The sequence below is a fragment of the Phaethon aethereus genome (assembly GCF_964289735.1).
Source record: "Phaethon aethereus genome assembly, chromosome: 4".
Classification (NCBI taxonomy): domain Eukaryota; kingdom Metazoa; phylum Chordata; class Aves; order Phaethontiformes; family Phaethontidae; genus Phaethon; species Phaethon aethereus.
In genome coordinates, this window is record NC_138578.1 from 4,072,444 (window position 1) to 4,093,139 (window position 20,696).

At 43.9% G+C, this 20,696-nt stretch overlaps 1 protein-coding gene across 1 annotated transcript in view; it reads right to left on the reverse strand.

The window, feature by feature from the left end:
* Positions 1-955: 955 nt before the first annotated feature.
* The window catches only part of ARSJ (arylsulfatase family member J), a 44,306-nt gene continuing 24,565 nt past the window's right edge, over positions 956-20,696 (reverse strand). Inside the window, exon 2 of the mRNA XM_081999342.1 lies at positions 956-2,394. Coding sequence (XP_081855468.1) covers positions 993-2,394 — 1,402 coding nt within the window. The 3' untranslated portion in view covers positions 956-992. The remainder of the gene's footprint in view (positions 2,395-20,696) is intronic.

The following is a 20,696-nucleotide window of genomic DNA, read 5'->3' on the forward strand; positions in this document are numbered from 1 at the left end:
TCTCCTTCCTTTCTTATCCTAGCAGTGTATACAGTATTTTCTTGTTTTACAGTACTCTGAGGATATGGATCTGTTAAATAAAAACTCTGGATGATAGAGTGGAAATAAAATTAAAAATCAAAGGTAAAAAAACCCCAAACAACCCTAGCACCCAAAGGGGTACCTTGCATCACCCAGTAATTAAAGTTCTAATGGAAGAGGAGTAAGTACTGTGCTGTAAAATAAATTATGTCTTTTACATGTTGTTGTATAGTTATCTTAAAGTGTTTAAATATTACATTCACTCTGGTGATGTGTTTTTGTCTACGCCTATAATAAATTATACATGGTGTGTGCTAGCTGTTCACGTGTGTTGAATAACAACCTCCTGGTTTTACCACAAATGGGGGGAGCTTAGCACATCTAGGAAATTTTCAAAATATTTCAGGTGTATGCAAGACAGACAAAGTCTAATTCAAAGCAGCTTTCCTCCTATCATGACACCCTCCCCAGCACCTCCGAAAAGTTACTCTGACGGCTTCATGTTATTGCTGTGTTGCATCAAAAAAATGTCATAGGTTGGTGACTAACGCTTTCTGACCCACAGAGGTTCTCAAGCTTTGTTCTTCCTTTACGAATCATCTGTCAGTTTGAGAACATCTGCCATTGACATCTCCATACTCTCCAAATATTCCAACTAAGTTAGGCAAGGAACCACCATTCGTCCATCAAAAATGAGTTTACTGAAATTAGGTGTTACTGCCATTGTTATCTGGAATGTAGCTGTGATGGGTGAGCACCGTTCATCTTGTAGAGGAGAGAGTTTGTCACGCGGACACTTACGTACACTCAAGGCAGAGCGCTGGGATATTTTGTGCTGGTGCAGAGAAAAAAATTAAAAGATGACAACTTTCATCCATAGTGCAGAGTGAGCATTTCTCGTATATCCTGTCAGAAGTTCCAGAAAGTTGGGCCACGCTGACTTAGACTTGGCAAAAGAGCGTGCTTAGAGTCTATCCACCAGCAAGACGCGAACGGCAATGCAATGATTGCCCTTTTTTCCTATTTGCCTTTTTTTTGTTCTTGTTCTTCTTTTGCTTATTTGCACCTTTACTTTTATCAGATTTCTTTTTCTTTTCGTCCTCCTTGAACCACGGACCCCAGACTCCTCCATTCAGCTTCGGGTTACTCCGAGGGTCCTTAGGCGGGTATCGAACAGGAACCGCAGTCTTATTGAACTGTGAAAGCCTCCGCAACAGCTGCTTCACTACATCTGGATACCTGGCAGAGAGGTCCACTCGCTCATACGGATCAGCGGTGATGTTGAAAAGCCACACTGTTTTGCCAGCTGACCAAGAAACGCGTTCGTTGTGCCAGCGGTTGGGGCCAGCGTTACTGAAGGCCTGCGGAGGTACCCAGTCGCTATATCCTGGATTCCCCGTCAGTAGTTTCCAGTGATTCACTCTGATGGCAGACTGAATCGCAGTGTTCCAGATCCCGTAGCCAGCTGCCCAGGACCCGTTTTTGGCTTTGGTGTAAATCGGGTCAATGTTGTGCAAGATGTCTACCCGTGGAGAACGTCTGCCTTCGCTAATGGTTTCCCATATATCATAGCCATCCAGCTGGGTGTCTTCATCGATCTGCCCTTCCGCCAGTGTGATCAAGGTGGGGAACCAGTCTGTGATGTGCACAAGCTCTTTACACACAGAGCCTTTGTTTTTCAGGAGGGGGCTATGGACAAACCCAACAGCACGGATTCCTCCTTCCCAATAGGTCCCTTTGCTACCTCGGAGAGGCCAGTTACTTCCGCCGGCCATTGGCTGTCCACCATTATCTGAAGAATAGATGATAATGCTATTCTCATAGTAACCGTACCTCTTTAAAGCAAGGGTTACGTTGTTTATGGCCTCATCCAAACAAGCTAGCATTGCAGCATATCTGCGTCGGTTGATGTTGTTTATCGATCGATAATGTTCAAAATATTTGCCCGGTGCCTGAAGAGGTGAATGAACAGCTTGGTAAGCAATATATAAGAATATAGGTTTCCTGGGGTTATGAGAAGCTAAGATTTGTTGTACTTTTTGCGTGTACATCTGTGTCGAGTAGATGCCGTTGTCATGGTCCCAAGCTGCGTTGTCGTTCTCGTACAGGTCATAGCCACATATCCCAGGGCTGTCACATTTGAAGTGAGTGTAATAGTCGCCGCTGCCTAAGAGCGAGCCGAAGAAAGTGTCAAATCCCCGCTGCGTGGGCATGCATTCTCTGCGGTAAAACCCCAAGTGCCATTTGCCAACCATGTGCGTTGAATAACCAACTTCCTTCAGCTTCTGAGGTAGCGTGATGTTATCCAGAGGTAAGCAGTTGGGCTGGGTTGGCCGTATAATGGAGTGCTGAAGGCCGGTGTGTATCTGGTACCTGGAGGCAGGGAGGAGACAGGCATCAGGTCGGGGTGGGGAGAAAGAAACGCTCAGGCCCTTACGCAAGGACACCCGCACGCCCAACTGTGACGGAAAATACTCCTGTGCACGCAGCAATTTTCTCTGGAAGCGCTTTGAAGTGCGTATGTCAAAACCTAACGAGGTCACACTGTTAAAGCTGCTGAAACGGGGGAACGGCATCTGTCCCGCTTCACAAGCGTTTAAGACCGGCTTGCCCACCTCCCCCGGCCAGCGGGCAGCAGTACCCAACAGGAAACATGACACGGCAGCGTCACACGCTTCTCTCCCTGCTGGCCTCATTTTTAACGTTCTCATTTCCTTGTAGCTGCGAGCAACGTGGAAGGACCTCGGAGGCAAAGCGCTGCCTGTGAACCATTATTTGGGCACTACTATTTTAAAGCTAGCAGTCCAACTCACAGACCTTTACGGCATCATACGGACCCGAGAAAGCATTGTTTGCACGGCACATAATTTTTCACGATTTTTTTTTTTTTTTCCCCGAGCACGAACAAGTGCAACAGCACTGAGTTGGGACCAGCTCTCACGGCACGCGCAATACTGAAAGCCCGACGGTCTGATTCCTGGTCATCCACCACGCGATATGCATACGGGCTATGACTTAGCAGAGCTATTACTAATATTATAACAACTGAGTCAGCCGTCAGCCTGCACATGATGGGGCCCGGCTCCGCTCTCTCCTGGAACACCTACAGTCCCACGCTCCGGCATTTATCTCCTGAGTAAGAGGCATAAGTATGCGTGGATGGCGGGTACCCCGGCCAAAACTCAAGGACGCCCATGTGGTTACAGTCAAAGAGGTTTATGAGTGATCAGCTCAAAGGGAAGCGATAATTTCATCAGTGGATCTCTTGTTCAGCCATGGTTTTCTGTCCTTGCCTAACTGGTTGATGAGATGTTTCCCTCCGTGAACTGAATTAGTCAAAATGCCTATATATAGAGGAGCACAGATATTTTGAGGTCCTTTTTGTTTTTCCCCCCCTCCACAGAAAGGTTTCACGTGTCCCCATTTAACAATGATTATAGAAAATTACGTGGATAAATAAAATTTTTACAGCGCATCATAATTTGCTAGCGGTAAACATATCTACAGCATATAAATATGCTAGGCTTTGAGCATGTAATGGCAGTATATTTAAAGGATGGGATAATAAATTCCGCAGTGCAGCACGGCCTCTGTGTAAAGAATACATATGGCCTCCATGCGATCAGAAAATGAGTTCAACATGGGCAGTAGTAAGTATCAAAAATCCAGGACAAATCCATCTAGACCAGTTTGACACTAAAAAATAAAAAGTAACAGCACATTGTAAACCAAAGACGACTTCTCCCCGAGTGTCAGAATAGATTAAACCCTCAGTCATGACTAGAACAGCTAGGTCCACCAATGCTGTGGATCTTCCCCCAAAACCACTTTTTTTTATTAACGTGTGGTGGTAGGAGTTGGGAATTCCCGACGCGTTCTGCTGGTATTGCCAACGTGATTGGCCTCCTCAGCCACCTAGAAAATTAAAAACATTAGGCTCTGCCTGTCCGTGAATAACTTAAAGTCTGCTTTTATGATCTCTTCCTGGCCAAGATCTTGGAAGGCACCACAGACGCCTTTAATGCCTGCCCATCTGCAATAGTTGTGCAACTCCCATTTTATTCTTGAACTTACTTCCGCAGAACCAGAAGCTCTGGTCTAACTAATTCATTGCAGACGCTTTGGGTGTCGCGCTCCCCTGCTTGAAGCCAGCCTGGACTCGGTACGCGGCAGCGCTGCCGCTTTCCTGTGCCTCCCGGGCACTTTTTCTGAGTGCTGTTTCCGTTGGCAGCGCGTGGGTCGGGAGCCCCGCTGCCCAATTGTCCCCAGACCCGCGAGCTGGTGCTGACACAGGAGACGCTGCCGTAGTTAAAGCGTACGCTCAAAACGACGGGTTTCTGGGGTCTGCGCTCGGCTTTTCTAAAAGAAATGTCACAGGCACGCACAAATACCCACGTCTTCCCCGTGATTCAGGTATAACCACCTCCTTCTTCTTCGACGGTCAACGGCAGCAAGGAGACCAGGCTGCCTAATGGCAGCGCCCCACACCGCAGCTGACTCCAGCGCCGAGAGCCCTCGGGGAACTGCATTCACAAGACATTTCATTTCCTTCCCCTTCTCTCTTCTCCGCCTTGTTAAACCCTTTCAGTAAATTCCCCTTATTTGATCCGACTGAAAACGTCCTTGCCCGCCCCCCTCCCGCTATTTTAGTAAATACCTTCTGCTTTCTTAAGCCTTGACGACCTCCTCGATCCTGAGATCAACCCCCAACCCCAGCCGGAGGGTTTCTCCCCGGGTAAGCTAATTTTGCTGGAAGGAAGAATTTTCGCTGAAGGGAGGGATGCTGCTGAGGTCCTCAGAGGTCCTTCCACCCGTCTCCTCGACACAGAAGCTGAGCCTGGGGTGGGGAACAGGCCGCAGAATTTGCCACACATGGCAAACCCGTCCGCCTCTTCGCAAAGCCTCCGCGGCAAGTGCGATACTCGTGCAAAGTTAATCCTCGTAAAGACCTCGGAAACACCGCGCCGATTCCCCAGCTAGGGCTTTTCAGTTATATAGCCAAGCATGAAATTCCTGCACCGTTAATCTGGCCCACACCGAACCGAAAAACATCAAGAATTATGCATCAGTTATACATATTCTTCTTAGGAAAATATCTGCCTTACGGCAATGCATCTTATTTCCGTAAGCTATTCAATATGCTGGCTACAACGCCCGTATAGCAGCCCTGCTTCACGTCCCTGCTGCCGCCTTTTTTCGTGAGACTTTGGTGTGTTTCCCATATGTGTGTGTACGCTATTTATGGCGTAGCTACGCTTCTGAACATACATATAGGCACATCCAAACAGAACTGCGTTTTTACATGCGTATATGTCGACAGCCATCTGCAAAATAATCAATTTTAAGTATAAGTATTTCAACTGTAGAAGTGTTCCAAAGAAATATCAACCCCTAGTTATCAGAATATTCTTCACTACTCCGAAAACGGTCACGGCTTGTTCGCTTTTCTGTGCCACATGCCTTCCTAATTGATCCATTATGTGCCGATACTACTTTTTCAGTGAAAGTATTTTGTTGTCGAAGGACTTGCAGACCGTTCATGGGAAAACAAAGTAATGTGAGCAAAAGACAGTGATTATATGGAAGTAAATGGCATTAATAGCAATAGCAAGAGAGTCTCAGCATTATTGTTTTGAAACTGTATTTAGACCGTGCCAGGGAAGAAGAAACTGAACAAGGGAAAACATAAAGGAAATGAGGCAGATGCTGATTTTGGGGGAGTTCTCTAGAAGACAAACTCACGGGCTGACTAACTGCCATGAAATGCCTGTGAAATACGTTCTATAGATTTCATCACTTTCTACCGCAAGATCAGCTAATTCTTTAGAATAAATTGGTTGAATTTAATCCCAAATGCAGAAAGCAAATTATGATCATGAACAGTCTGGAATTCATTATGATAATTACAACACTAGCAACCCATTAAATATAAGCAAATGCCTAAAAAAAGGCCACAGAATCTAGTTCCATAGTTTTTTAGACTTTGACTTTTATGGACAGTATTTACATAAAGGTAATAGACTGATAACATTCTGTATAAAGTATAGGGGTTCGAGACTTGTGGATACTTTATACGCATGTTTATTATGCTGTCTTTCTCCCTACCCCTCCAAGTGTCTATATCATGGCTGTCTCTATTAGCTACCTGAAATCTGAACTTCGCAGAACAAGGAACTAAGTAAAATTTACGTGAAACGTTCAGCTAGTAATCTGCGTATTGAAAATTCATTTATCCTCTCTACATGGGGATGGCTCTTCCTTGCGCATTTTCTACTCCTGATTCTATTTTACTAGCGGGGAAGTTGTTCAGATGTTTAACGGTAAAACCGCTGTGATAACTGTTCCAGCTAAGGCAGCTGTTCAATGCTAGTGGACTGTTACACCGCTTTGTTTACTTGTTTGTAGTGGAAACTCTGAAGTAACGGACTCCCAGAGGGAGTATCTTGATGACTCCATGTACCCTTTGCCTGTTGGATGCCGAGAGGAATGTGCCAGAGCTTTCTTAAAATAAATAAACCAACCCTCCATCCTGAAGTTGCGCTCATGATACCGCTTTCCAAGATGATTTCCCTTCCTGTTTTAATCTAGAAGGACACAAAGCTAAGCCAGTGGCTCTGACATTAGTCCTACTGAGTCTCACGGTGCAGCCACTACTAAGTTGTTGAAGGGCCAGCTGTACATCCAAGGGCCAGCGTCTTTGTGGACGTAAATCACCACAGGGACGCTAAAGTCAGTTTGACCTGCGCTTGAGGAACGCGTTAACATTCGGAGGCTTAATTTCCCCCTTCTGACGTCCTTAGTAAAGCTAAATTAGTGTCCCGGTTCTCATCTGGAGAACAAACCGAAGCAGGGAAGTGGATCAAGGACAGTAAATCTTTGCACATTTTCACTACTATTCCTCTGAAGCAGAGAGCAAGACTCAAGGTCTGTAGAGTAGAAGAGACCCTCCTGGCACGCCTCACGTCCCCCTTGTGCTTATGCAGTCTTAACCACACGTAGGACAAACCAGTTTTCCGTAAAAAAAAAAAAAAAAGTTTCCCTAAGGAGTTTTCCATTGAGTATTTTCCCCCTTAACTTCGAGGTGGGTTCTGCACTGAGAAAGAAGCCGGGATGTTTCTAATTTTGTAATGTGCATGTACAAAACTATTGATTTTAAGCTGTCATAATTTTTAAAATACTGCAGTCATCATCTTCAAACTGAGATTCTTTTAAGGCTCACTGAAGATTAACAAAGCAGCACAGTTTGAAGTTTCTAATTTCAGCAACTTTCGCTAGCGCAGTGCTAGTCAGTACGTGTGGAAAATGTATTTTTATTATGCTTGCATAGCTGAGCGTGTGTCAAACAAATCTTCTCCATTTCTAAAATAATAAACTCTAGCCTAGGATTTCGAAAACAGTATTTCAAATTAAAAAAAGAAAATGCCAGGAGGAGTTAGGAGGAGTTACAAACAGAGCGATAGCACTAGGGTACGCATGCTACGTCAATTAAGGGGATCATTATTGACCATTACGCATTTCCTTGTTAAAAATAATAAAATATAGCAAGTAGCTACCAGCCTGTAAAGTAGGTTTAGCGCCTGCTAAAGGTTTAGGGTCTAGTAGGTTTAGGGAACAGCCTTTGGCATCTTACCTGAAACCGTTTGTATAACACCACAGCTAGAAATATAGCTATTCTGGATGAGTAGAGAGTATAGAAATTGGTGACTTTTTTTAAAACCCCCCCACCGTGCTACTTGCTGCCAGCAAATCATTAGAAGCGGGGCTCAATGACCGGTAAGAGAAAACAGGTCTAATAAAGACTTTTTTAGAGTGGACGGAGGCTTTAGCATGGAGCCCACAAACCCTAATTGCTGGAAAAAGCTGTTACTTCAGGCAGATACATTTACACTTACTTCTCTCGAAGTCGTTTTGAGCTCTGTACCATGTTTGTGAGGGAAGCAGAAGCTGTCCAGAAGCTCTTCTGCTTTCAGCTCTCCAAACAGGAGAAGAGCACGGTGAGAGAGACGCAAAGACCCCGACGGGACACGGACCGACGTGAAGGAACCGCAAAAACCCGATTTTTGCATCAGCGGTATTTGCCGCAAAGCCTAAAAGTTTTGTGCTGAATCTGCTAAGTTTTTTGAAAGGAAAATCAGAGAGCAAAGCTGGAAGAGGGCCAGGCTGATCCAGGAGACACTGGGGCAGAGCGATAGAGCTAAGCTGATTTAAAAGAGATGCAAATAAGCCTACCACAGCCTGGCGCGAATTGCCGCAAAGCAGTCGGCGAGCGTCAATTCACGGTCCCTTCGGACTGGCGGCTGCGAAAGCCACAGCCTGTAGCCACAGCGCTTCCTTCCCGCTTTGTATGAAGTAAACTTACTGATAAGCAGCATATTTTCTGAATTTTCACGTCTCTTATTTCCAGCCTTTTCCTAGCTTAGAAGATGGATGACAAGTCTTGCCTTTCCCAATTTCCACTCACCATGCTTCCACGAGCGCCAAAGCGGGCAGTAGGCATCTCGGCCTTCGTTACGGTAGTTTGAATACCTGGTCTAAACAAGAGCAGGTTAGCTAAGCTCCGTCAACCACGTTTCTTCAGCGCTTGATGGTCTATGGCAACGGTGTGCTATTCCACGCGATATGTTTTCTAAACGCCAGCATAAAAGTTTTGGTTTACGTGCAAGATGGTCTCCTCAGAAACGGTCTTAAGGAGCCTTGAGCCCACACTATAAAAGTTACAGTTTGTCTTTCAAAAACAGCAGCTATGCAGTGGTGCGGGAGAACGTGGTGTTTTTTTTTTTTTTCTGCCCTAAGTTCTGGCTACTTGGTTCCAAAGACAAGTTACAGCTAAGGCTTCAGTTCAACATCCAGTTTAAATAAGAATGTGGTTCCAGCCAGGTAGTTGGCTGAACCAGGACCAAAGCAAGCAATCAAAATTTGTGCCATGAATGTGAGTGATGCTATAGGTATGGAAATGACTCTCAAGGCAGCTGTGCAGCATTTTGTCCTGGGTACAATTCTGAACGACACTCAGGAGTGAAGGAAACGCCTTCTACATTAGAACATGGCCTGTCACAAAACGTACCCTTTTGCTGAACGATATAAATTAAGGGTAGAAAGGGTGTATTGGGTTATGCTGCCTATTTTTCTCCCCGCTTAAGATTGTGGGTAAGACATTCTGCATATCTACAACATTGTCCCAGGGGTTTGAATTCGATCCAAAATACTTCTACGGTGCCGTAGCTGGGGAGTTACTTCTCTGAGATGGTGGGTGCACGACGTACAGAAGAGAATCTCCTTGTAGAAAAAAAGAGGAGCAAAGATTTATTGCCAGAGTGTGGAGGCAGTTCTTCACTGGGATATGAGTTACGTCTGGAGAGTTCAGATGAGCTCTGCTGCAGCAAATGACACGCAGAATGCTGTGCCACAGCCTGGCCAGCACTGCTTATTTTTTTTTTTTAGAAATTCGAGGGAGTCAAAGACGGCCCGTCTTCAGAAGGGAGCATGACCCCTCTGGTCCCCATGGCCATGGTTCCCAACTGTTCAGCTGACAATGCTGAGTGCACGCTGGTGCATGTCATTGCCTCAGGTTTCCTGCTTCCCTTGGCCAAAAAAAAAAAAAAGAAAAAAAAAAAGAAAAAAAAAAGAGGCGTACAGGCAGGGAAGCCCAAGTGAATCTGAACATGCCCCTCAAAGTTTGCTCTGCTCAAGTCTTCCGTCAACGTTAAACAAAAAACCTCTATGAATCTATTATTTAACCATTTTTTTCTTCTAGCTTATAACTAAGATTTTGGGGGGGAAGGCGGGTTATGAATGTAGATGGATCAGAGAAGCAAATGCAACATTAGAGACGAAATGTGAACTCCAAACCTTTGCAGACTTCCACCGTGTGGGCCCACATAAAACAAAACTGAAGTTTTCACAGGCAGACATACACACGCATTCATTTAATCTTCAGCTGTATTGCTTGAATTCTTACGTGCTTATAAATCAGAGCAGAAAAAGATCCACTCCTAAACCGAGGGTTTACATAAAAAGTCTAACTCGAGTTATTTACTGTTTTATCGCTCTGGCGGTGCTACTGCAAACATTTCACTTGAAAGATTCTGAATCTTGCCCTACTTTCAATTTTTTTCTGGGAGTAGTGGTGGTGATGACGTTTTTTTGTGTGTTTTTAAATCAGCCAAGGCTCTTCCATCAAATACAGGAAAAAGAGAAAAAAAAAAAAAAAAAAGTAGTGATTTATTCGTGGACTAATAACGGTACCAGTTTTGTTCCAATTACCTTTTTCCCAGGACCTCGAGGGGCTGAGGCATCCTTGTTTAACCAAATGCCATTTGGATTTTGATGCATTAACTCAACCTCAAAATCATTTGGAAATTCTGATCTCATGCGAGCCCTGACGTTTGTCCATTTGAGTAACAGCCTTACACCACTACATCACTTAACCTGTGAATGTATTTTTATCATCCAGCACCTCGAAATGCCACCCAGGGTTACATCAGCAAAAACAAACACTTATCAACAGCAAGAACCAGCGGGACTTCCAGTGAAGTCCTTTGTGGTGGTTCAGAAGGCCCGGTACGGCGACGGACCCTGCTGCTCGAAAGCTGGAGAACCAAGCCAGAAAATTATGTTTTGCGGCTCTGCCTTCTGACCAGTTTTGCTTCTCAAGGAGATGCACCAGCTCTACCCTCTTTCATCTTCCCAACTGCTGCAACGCAACAGGCGCGCCCGGAGCGAGGCAGAGCTTGGCGGACAACGGGAACGCAATTCCTGTCTCCAGAGTCGCTGGCTTTAAAGGAAAAATAGCTGCCGCTGGAACCGAGCTGGGAGAGAGAAGAAACGGAAGCCTCTACCTGCATTCCCTCAGGGTTGCAAGGGGCGGTCAGTGCAGGGAAAAAGAACATCATATGATGGAACCCAAGCAGAAGTTTCCACTTCAAATCACCCCGCAAATTAAGCCGTAATCAGTACTTTCATATGCTAATTCCCATCTTTTGCAAAACGTGATTCAAGTGGCAGCGTACCCGCTACTAACCCGTCCGGTCACTGGGACCCTTTCCTCAAACGGGAGGACAGGAAGGATAAAGGAGAACGTGGGAGGCGGCAGCAGCTGGAATGCAGATGTGTATATGCAGCTATTGTTTGCTTTGCTCCGAGTTCGCTGCAGCTGTGGAAACAGAGCACAGCCTTTCCAACTTTATCGCTCTATGTTATTCATTTAGGGGGGAAAAAAAAAAGGGGGGGGGGGGGGAAACGCGCGATTGCATAACCGGCGCTCTCGGTTTCACGTCTGCCTGCAAGCGACGCGAAAAGAAAACAATTTGACCGAATACTTCACGCGCCAACCACAAATCCAGACGTCGCCACCAAATTCTGGGCTCTCAGCGCAAACACATCCCGTCGCCTGATCCAGGTGTTACAAGGAAAAGACAGGCGCCGCTGTGGGATCAGGAGCATACCGGGGCTGCGCGGGCGAGAAGAGAAGCTCAGGCAAACAGGCTACCCCCGCGTATTTCTCCGAAGTGAAGGCAAGCAGATGGCAGAAATGAATTTTTTTAGTCCTGCTTCAGTCATTTTTACAGGAGGAAAACCGGAAGAAAACGAGATGAATGGAGTCTAAAAGCCATAAAGTTGCATGCAGAAGGATTCCCCCCTCGGGTACTCCGCAGCCTGGGTCTGCAGCCCCTGTTGCAAGCACTGCCTGAAGCTGGAGCAAGACCGGCCCATCAGGACGGGCACAGCACACACCGGTTGGCGAAGGCTGACCTCTGCGCCACAGCGCGTTGCGCCCGAGCAGCCCAAGTGCGTACGCGTGGCCTTCGTTTTAACCTGCGCGTTCACTGCTGTGCTGGAGGGAACACCATCTCGGGTACTGTTAGTACCCTGGACTAGTCACTCCTACAGAGAGGGTAAATTTCAACGCGTCTCACTGAAGCGTTTCGCCTACAAGAATACATCAATCGGGGATAACATGGGCATTTTTACAGGACCAGAAAAAAAAACGAACAACAACTGCCGCCTACACATGTAAAATATTTTTCAGCTAGGAAACTCAAGGTTGACAGTGGTAATTCTGTGACAGTTAAGGAAACTTAGTTCCTCTTTATATAAGAAGAATTTATTCAGTGAATGCACCTAAGGGATGCGAAAGATATTCATTATATGGCTGCCCTTCATAAGAAGACGTCTTTCATAAAAAAATGACATACTTGACAGCAGTCCTTAAGGTAGCAGCCAAACAATTATTTTCTTACCTTACACTTTAATTAAAGTACCCATTTTGACCATTTATTACTATTCCTGAATTAATATTGTCCTTATGTATTATTCATACATCCAGTACTTAGAGTCCCCATCAATCTAAATGCCGTAAAATGACCTTGAATTGAGAGCAAGGATGATTGAGGACGAAATGAGAAGATGTAAAAGATAGGTTAACAACTCTCATGTCATGGTTTTATATGATATCATTTGAGAGAGATAATTGCTTTATAATTAAAGAACATCATGACATTGAAAAAAAATCAGGACTATTCGGCACTTCTGAGACATCTCAAGCGCTTCAGATACCTTCACACAACATCCAAACTTTGCAAAAGCTATAATTTTCTATTAACCATCGAATAATTACATAAACATACCATTTCTGAGCGTGACATTGGAGAATGTCATAGTTTCAACGCTTTATCGAGCTTAAGTGTATCATAGGACATTAAGTTTCTTTTGAAACCTTAGATTAGTCTTTAAGAACCTAATTTAAAATTAGAGAAAAATTATTATTGAGAGTACGCTAATCAAGGGGTAATGGCCACAATCTCTCGCCAGTATTTACAATATTTCTATTATCCTGCTCTCTCAAAGCACCTACTACAGGAGAGAACGGATTCTGGCCCCCTTAATCAATATGTAGCTGCTTAAGTAGAGGGATCAATTCCATCAACTGAATACTCTTTTAGATAAATTTTTACTCACTGTCATCAAAATGTCAAAATGTGTCCCTGAATTAATGCATGAAACCCCTTTTCTAGCGCAGAGCTTCATTGTGAATGCCGATTAGTTAAGAAACATTCTTGGCTGATTATTTCTGTTTCATCTCAACTTTGCCATTCTATTTGTTCTGCTTAATGTGCTCTATCGTATAACATTACTGTAAAACATGGACATTTGCATCAAAAGGAAATTATTATCTCTTCCTTCATCTCCCATATATCACACAGCAATTGGACGTAGCAGCATACCCACCTAAAGCAATACGATACGGCCGTGCATTTACGTTTAAAGCTTAACTATGCATTTCTAGACGCTCATAATTGGTACTGCTGACGCACCAGTCACGTATTGAATGGTGGACTGTCATTCAAAACCGAAAGAGTGAGAGTGCGCAATCCAACTTAAGCCACTTAAACAACATGACTTTTAAATTTTACACGGACGGCAATGCCCACCCAGGTATCTCTGGTTTAAGACCTTTAACACCAGCGTCCTTGTCAGCAAGATAATGATGGCCTTGGCTGTTGTCTCTACAGGTATCCTGGGACGGGCCCATGCCAGAATTCGTGCCACTCCAGAACTTCTGCTAGAACTGAAGTAATTTTCCAAGAAACGCTACGGCCCTGGTAACACGAAGAACAGCTTTATCGGGCTTGAAGGAAAAAAAAAAAAAAAAAAAAAAATTATTTTGACTTTTCAACACCATAGATCGTTTTCTCGGATGACATGTACTGGCAACAGAAGCAGCGCTGAATCGTTAGCAAAAGGAATAACCTTGACTTGAAAGAGAGGGCTGGGAGCCAAGAGACTCGCTCTCTCCTGTGTTCTGCGTAGTTTTTAGCCCGAGTACTGCAACTGACCTCTAAACTCTCTTGTCCTTCTGACACTTTCACAGTAGTTTCTTAGTCTTTTGTGTTTCTCATCCCTTTAAGCAGCAGCGGCACCATGTTCCCCATACACCACAGCTAACCCTCAAAACAGGCTTTTTAGTCTTCTATATCTATGTCTTCTGATAAAACACACTGCCAGGATGCAAAGGAGCATCACCCTGATGCTAAATCCAGTTTGTAATGGGATCTGCTAAAACACAGCCTTTACGAGCACCTACTTATTTACAATGATCACTGGTAGTTACGTACGAATTCTGTCACGTATTGCTGGCTACGGAGCTACATCCTACTCCCTCATTGAATTCAGACTGTTGTCAGCGCTACCGGGTTTCCTCTTCTACTTCCTGGTTCACTTGAGAAATATTGTATTAAAATCCTTTTTTCAGAACTGACCACAACATGCAAAAGTCCATTTTTGGTTAAGACCACGGCTGGCGTGGAAGGCACCGTGTGCACCTCCCGAAGAAATGATGTGTTAAGATAATGAAGTATTTTATTAACCCGGGTCCCGGAGGGAAGGTTCCTGATTGACAACATGGGGAAATGAAACATCTTTGGAGACTCAACACGGAAATGAAACGCTTTCGCTGCCACTGGCCGAGTGGATGTAGATGTAGGCGTGCTTCTGTAGCGAAGGAAGGAGTGGGGAGCCGTCTTTCAGGGCTGTCAGTCACTTACGTGATAATTTTTAACTAACACAGAGATATCGCATACGGCATAATACGGCATAAAAAGGGAAGCAAATTGTCCGTATTCAAAGCACGACGTTTTTCTTACTTCAGGGAAGAAGTATGAAGACAAATCGTGCTCTTTCCCCACGTCTCTGTAAACGTCGTGGTCATCACTTTCTTCCTCTCTTAAAAGCTCCCTACGTTGGGGCTAAAAGGAAGAAAGCGAGGCCGGCGGGTACCGTGCCCAGCTCACCGCGACCCACCCCTTGGAAGAGGAGCAAGTACCGACCCCTCCCGAGATGCAGCTCCCGCAGTGAAATCAGAAGGCTCTCCGTTTCGGGGATTAACGGCACTCTACGCATTCGATGGCTGCAAGATGCCGGGGCACTACTGAGCCCCCTCCCACCATCCTGCTACACTTTTCCCTTCCCTTCTCTCTCGGACACCACGGAAGACAACAAACCAGCGTTAATAAGGGACAGAGGTTAACAGCACATCTGCTTCTAGGACTCCATGCCACTGAATAACGAAGTGATTGGGATAAATGCTTCTTTATTTCCCTCCTAAACCCGGCTTAGCAGAACAAGTCATGCTACCTGGGATGCCACTGCCGCGCGCTCTAATCCTTCCTAACGGTGGGTAATTTCTCATTTATACTGCTCCTCGGTCATGCCTTGCTTTCCTGTTTGCGTCACGGGAGTGTCCAAAAGCCCAACGGGAACCGAGGCCGCGGTGCAATAGGCTTGGAAATAAAACGGGAGTATAAGATGGGGGGTGAAAGGGAACAGGTGCCTAATCGCTGTTGGTCCACCAAAAATCCAGAAAAACACATCACTTACACCTACCGCAATTATGTCTAACACCAGACAAAGCATACATAAAATGCTTGCTATAAAATGTTAATATATTAATGAAACCATCCCTTATTTAAGATGCTATTTTGATCCCAGACAAAATACCACAAGAATGACTCACGTAATGGAATGAGTTGGATAAGCGTACGTGAAGTGTAAACCGGACACACACAAAGTTTGGGCAGTATGCATTCAATATATTAAACAATTAAATCCTAGTACATTCATGAAACCTAGGTATTGATGCCATCAATATTGTACGCCTGCCTTCTGTGGGGCTTCCCCCCGCCCCGAAAACATTCGCTTCATAGAGTGATATTAGCATCACTTACCCTGTGATAAGTGATTTAAGGACGGATACCCTCTTGAAAACATAGACCGCTCATACCGAGGTAGGAGGTATACTATTCTATACGTATAATATTCCATACTATACTGAAAAAGAACTTCAAGGCAAAGAGTAACTCGGTAGAGCTAGATGGGATTATCAGCCCGATGCAGACATCAAAACTAAGGATGAAGTTTTCACTGACTTCACAGGGCCCTTGTTCAGATCTCTTATTTTGGTACGTTGGACTTAGCTGCCCTTTCCATGCTCTAAGGCACTCAAACGGGTCGCCACCAGATGGACACTTGATAGTAACCCATTTTTTTTCTGCAGTCGAACCAAAAGATGCTCATACTTTCCTATTTCTCCTGTTCAGCTGTATGCTGTTCTTACCCCTGAGTTCACTACATCCCACCCATGCACATTATTCAGCAAGAATGAGCATAAATTATGGTGCTGTGTTACTAATTGGTTGCATATATTGTCATAGCCCATGAATTTCCATCACTAACTTCAACAGTTGAAAGACAAAAATCAACATAATATTGTAAATTAAAAACCATTAAGAAAAACTGAAGTAATTTCAATTGTCGTCTTTTAGAATGTGAGGCATTTCCTTTTTGAAAGATCTCTTTTGGTGCCATGAGAAATAAAACCCTTTTAAAAAGAAAAGGTAGAAGCAGGGATTCTTTGAGAAACATTACTTGTTAATGAGAAAGGAAAACACATTTAGCACTTATCAAAGTGTTTGTCTCATTAAATAGGTATAGAGCTCTGACTCAGGGCAGACCTTCCACACCTGCTTAAATTCCTTGGAGACAGAAGAGCTTTCTTGAACAGGATGGATTTAAACAACTGCCTGTACTTGAACTGATGCTTAAGTGCACTTCCAGTCTTTGCAACACCACAAGAATTTTAGAAACCAGCCTATAAATGTTTTTACAGCCAAGACACAAATAGGTGCCTAATGGGATTCTCAAAAACATGTCCCTTAATCTCCATGAAATCAATACAAATTACAGCAACTAAAAAAAGACCACCAATTCCCAATCTGCATTATTAAACTTCCTTTGAAAAAAACAACTCTGGTCCTTCAAGATTCTTCTGTAACCCTTGCACTTCAGCCAGGACAACTGAATTTGTTAAGGTGGGTACAAACTTACATATACCTGTGTGTGCATGGAGAAGTCTAACACGACATCTGGGTCCTTAGAATAGCCTGGCAGCTGTTTTATTAACAGAAAACATGTACGCTATCCAAAATGCTTATTTTGACAAAGGACATGAGTAAATTGTTCTCTATTTTGACTTGTAATCCTCTTGCTCCAGTAGAACTGTATATCGTGTAACTAAAAACACGAATGATGTCCTCCCCACTTTCCCCCCCCGCCCACTCCTTTGCAAAAGGGAAATTAAAAGGGCATACTTGGTTTTCTCAGATGTTCCAAACCAAAATCATCATCATCATCACCACAGAAAAGCAGCTCCTACACATTTGATCTTCAACCTTAGGGTTTCTTGTGGGAGCCAAACATTTGTTGAAAAAGACAACAGTAGGACCATAACCCATCACTCCTTTTCAGGCGCAGTTAACCCTGTTGAACATTACTCAATCAGTGGCAAATAACGTGTGGCTCCCAAATCACTTATGTCTTGTCAAGGTTGTGAAACGATGTATTTCAGTGGTTAATAATCATGGCAATAATGTCAAAATTAACGAAACGCTGTAGTGCCCAACAAGCGAAGCATCGTCATTTAGAGTCTGTTCTTGTTATTTTCAACATTCATCTCCGTGTGGGGAAAGCAACATGGGAATTGTGGGCATGGTAAAGGGAAAAGACGAAAGGAGAAGAAAGAAGAATCAGGTGTTCTTCGTATCTGTCATGAATGAGAAGACAAAACATTTCTTTCCTCTTCAGGAGCCAAGAGAGTTAAAGGAGGAGAAAATCAGCACAACTGAATGCACACACAGTAACTTGCTGATGCTGTGCAGCATCGCCCGCATTACAACTGCACGATACCACACAGAGCTGACGAGTTGTGACAATACCACAAAGCGATCTTCATTTGAGAGAATGTGAAGATGTTAATAAAACTGCCGAGTATCAGAACATTATATCTGTTCGGTTTTGTGTCTGTGAGACCTTTCCACCCACTGAAGAAATCTATCTTCTCCGCGTAGCCCTAACGGGTCACATCGGAGGGAAGCAGCCCAGAAGAAGCTGTAAACCCTTCAGGGAGCCTGTCAGCTAACTCGGTAACACAATTCCGATCTACATTTTCCTACCAGTAGTAACAATACAGAACTAATTTACACAGCTGTTCCTTTTCAGTCTCAAAGCACCCCCCAAAACAGATAAGTCAACATCCCCATTTTAGATATGAGAGAGGGGAAAAATGAAGCATCTCACAGAAGTGACCCAGCACCAAAGGCATAACTGTAGAAAGTGCCCTGGTCTTCCCAGTCTCAGCCTGGGGCTCCACGATGGCGTAAGAAAAGTCCACGATTAGCTTCAGTGCCCCAGAGACGGAAAAGAAGAAAGCTGGTAAAAAGGCAGCCTTACGCAAGGAAAGGTTAGAAAAGCAAGAACATGGTCGGATGCATGACGCTCACGGACTTGCAGTTACAAACTGGATCAAGTGCGTGTCCTGACAATTTCCTCTGCAGGTTTTTGCCCGTCTGCGTGAACCAAACCTGAAACCTTCTGCGCTGCATTTCCTCACAACGCACACCTTGAGCTTAGTAAGTCATCGCCAACTTTGCAAGTACTGGCTGAGAGCAATGGGCTCATCAAGCATCAATTAGCCAGGTTTCTCATACGAGTGGGTGCGCACTATAAAAAACTTAACCGTGCTGCCTAAACGCACCCCTTCTTCACCACCTGTCCCAGCTGACTTGTTCAATATTCAGCACGTGACTGTAAAATTCCTCAACAGTTCATTTTACGCCCAGCTTGCCACGAGCAGTGCTTTGCAAGTTGCAGGACCAACTTCTTGGCTTTCCTTGGTGTTAAAATCAAGCACCTGCTTTTCAAAACCAGGCTCATGCATGCGTGTTCAAAATCAAAATGCAAGTGACAGCAGCAACAAAAAGGGACAGCGGCAAAAGATCTGTAAAGCCTTAGGTCGCATTCCTTGGCGGGCTAAGAGTCTGGGCTAAACATGCAGTTTGGCTCTGACTTGGGAAAATGATGCTTCTTCCACATTCCTGATACAATCTATTTAACCAACATGGAAGCAGTGCTGATGGTCATTTGGGGAAACCACATCCACCTCTCCTGGTAAGAACAGTGACTGCTGCACCGTATTAGGAAGAAAGGAGATGAAAGAAAGAAGGGAAAGATGAAAAATCCATGGAAACTGCACTAGAATCAGAGCGGAACTTTGTGATTTCATTAGGGCTTGATCCTGTTATTACCCGAAGCTTTAAATTAAGCCTCTCATTACTTGATGTACTCTTTTCTTCACAACTCTCAGTAAACGATATCTTAGACATAAAGCCAGTAGTAGGTATTGTTATATAAGTGCAGTATTTTAAAAAGAAAAAGCTACTTATCGAAAATCAAAAGAAATTTGAAAAACATCTAATCTAGACATGACGATATGTAATAACAGAGTAAAGGACACCACGAGCTACCTAACAGACAACGTAATGACTTCTCAAGCCTTTATTACCTGGAAGTTAAGAATTTTTTTCCTGCTTTTCAGGGGTGATGGTGAGTTCTTTGGGTATTTTTTTTGGAATGTTATTCAAGTTTAAACAGTCCAGTAAATTTTCTGATGTCGCTTTCCTCCTGCCCCTTTTTCATTTGCAGCTTACATTATTACGCAGGGGGGAATAAAAAAACAAGAAGAAAAAAAATCTTCCGGCAAACTAGTTTTCTCTACTTGGTCACAATGAGCATAGCTTGGAAATGATGCATCAGCCTCGGAACAATAGAATAGCAAAGAACTGATTTATTATATTTGGAAATGGCATACACCCTGGGACAGTTGCAGAAAAGCCACGGCTGGACACACTTTCTCTTAAAATATGTAAGTTAGGTTTGGTTGTGGGATCTGAAAGAAAGTTTTATGCTGGCTCTTCAGTTCTTTGGTACGTTACATAAGCTTCCCTTTCCCCTTTTTTTTCATAAAAGTACGTAAATATTTTACGAACTATGGCTCTTTGAACTGTGCTTCTCTGACCCACTGACTGATTCTCATTCGTCTCTTTGAAATTCTACCTCCTATGCTATGAGAAATTCATCATCCTCATCTGTCAAAAAAACCCCAACAAAAAACCACAACAGTAATTCTGTTTGTTGCCGATGCTACGGGTCAACCTGAAGGACAATCAATTTCCACTTAATATCAAGGTTGCGTGGAGACAACTGTATGCTGATATATTGGAAGCACTAAAGCTCAAACACCTTTTAATGCTTTCTTTATATGCCTTAAGTTAGCCACTCCCAAAGATAAAATTAAAAAGGGAACGAGGGAAGAATATCTTCTTTCAGTGTGTAAATGTCAATCCTGATCTCCACCAGAAGAAATAAAAACATGTCTGTATATGTCTACGTATCTTACCGCATATCTGGAATCAGAGATGACAGCGGTACACAGGCTGCTCTGCGGCTATTCCAGGCTAACCTTCAGTACTTCATAAAGTGCACAAGGTTTTGTAGTATTATGAAAAAATAAACATGCTATGCATTTTATACAGCCCATGGGAGTTCCTCAGTCCAACATAGCTAAATAGGTTTGCATTAACCAAACTTTCTAGAACCCTCCAAACTTCTCAAGTTCAGAAAAAGTGTCTTCCCCCCCCTCCAACTTTTTCCCATCTGTCTTCATTCTCATTCCTGTGGTATGGAGGAAAAAAACCCCTGTGCTTGAAATTACAGCCAATCGCAATTCTAGACTCTAAGCCAGTATGATTGGTTTGACAAGGAAATATCTACTTTTCTTCTGAGAT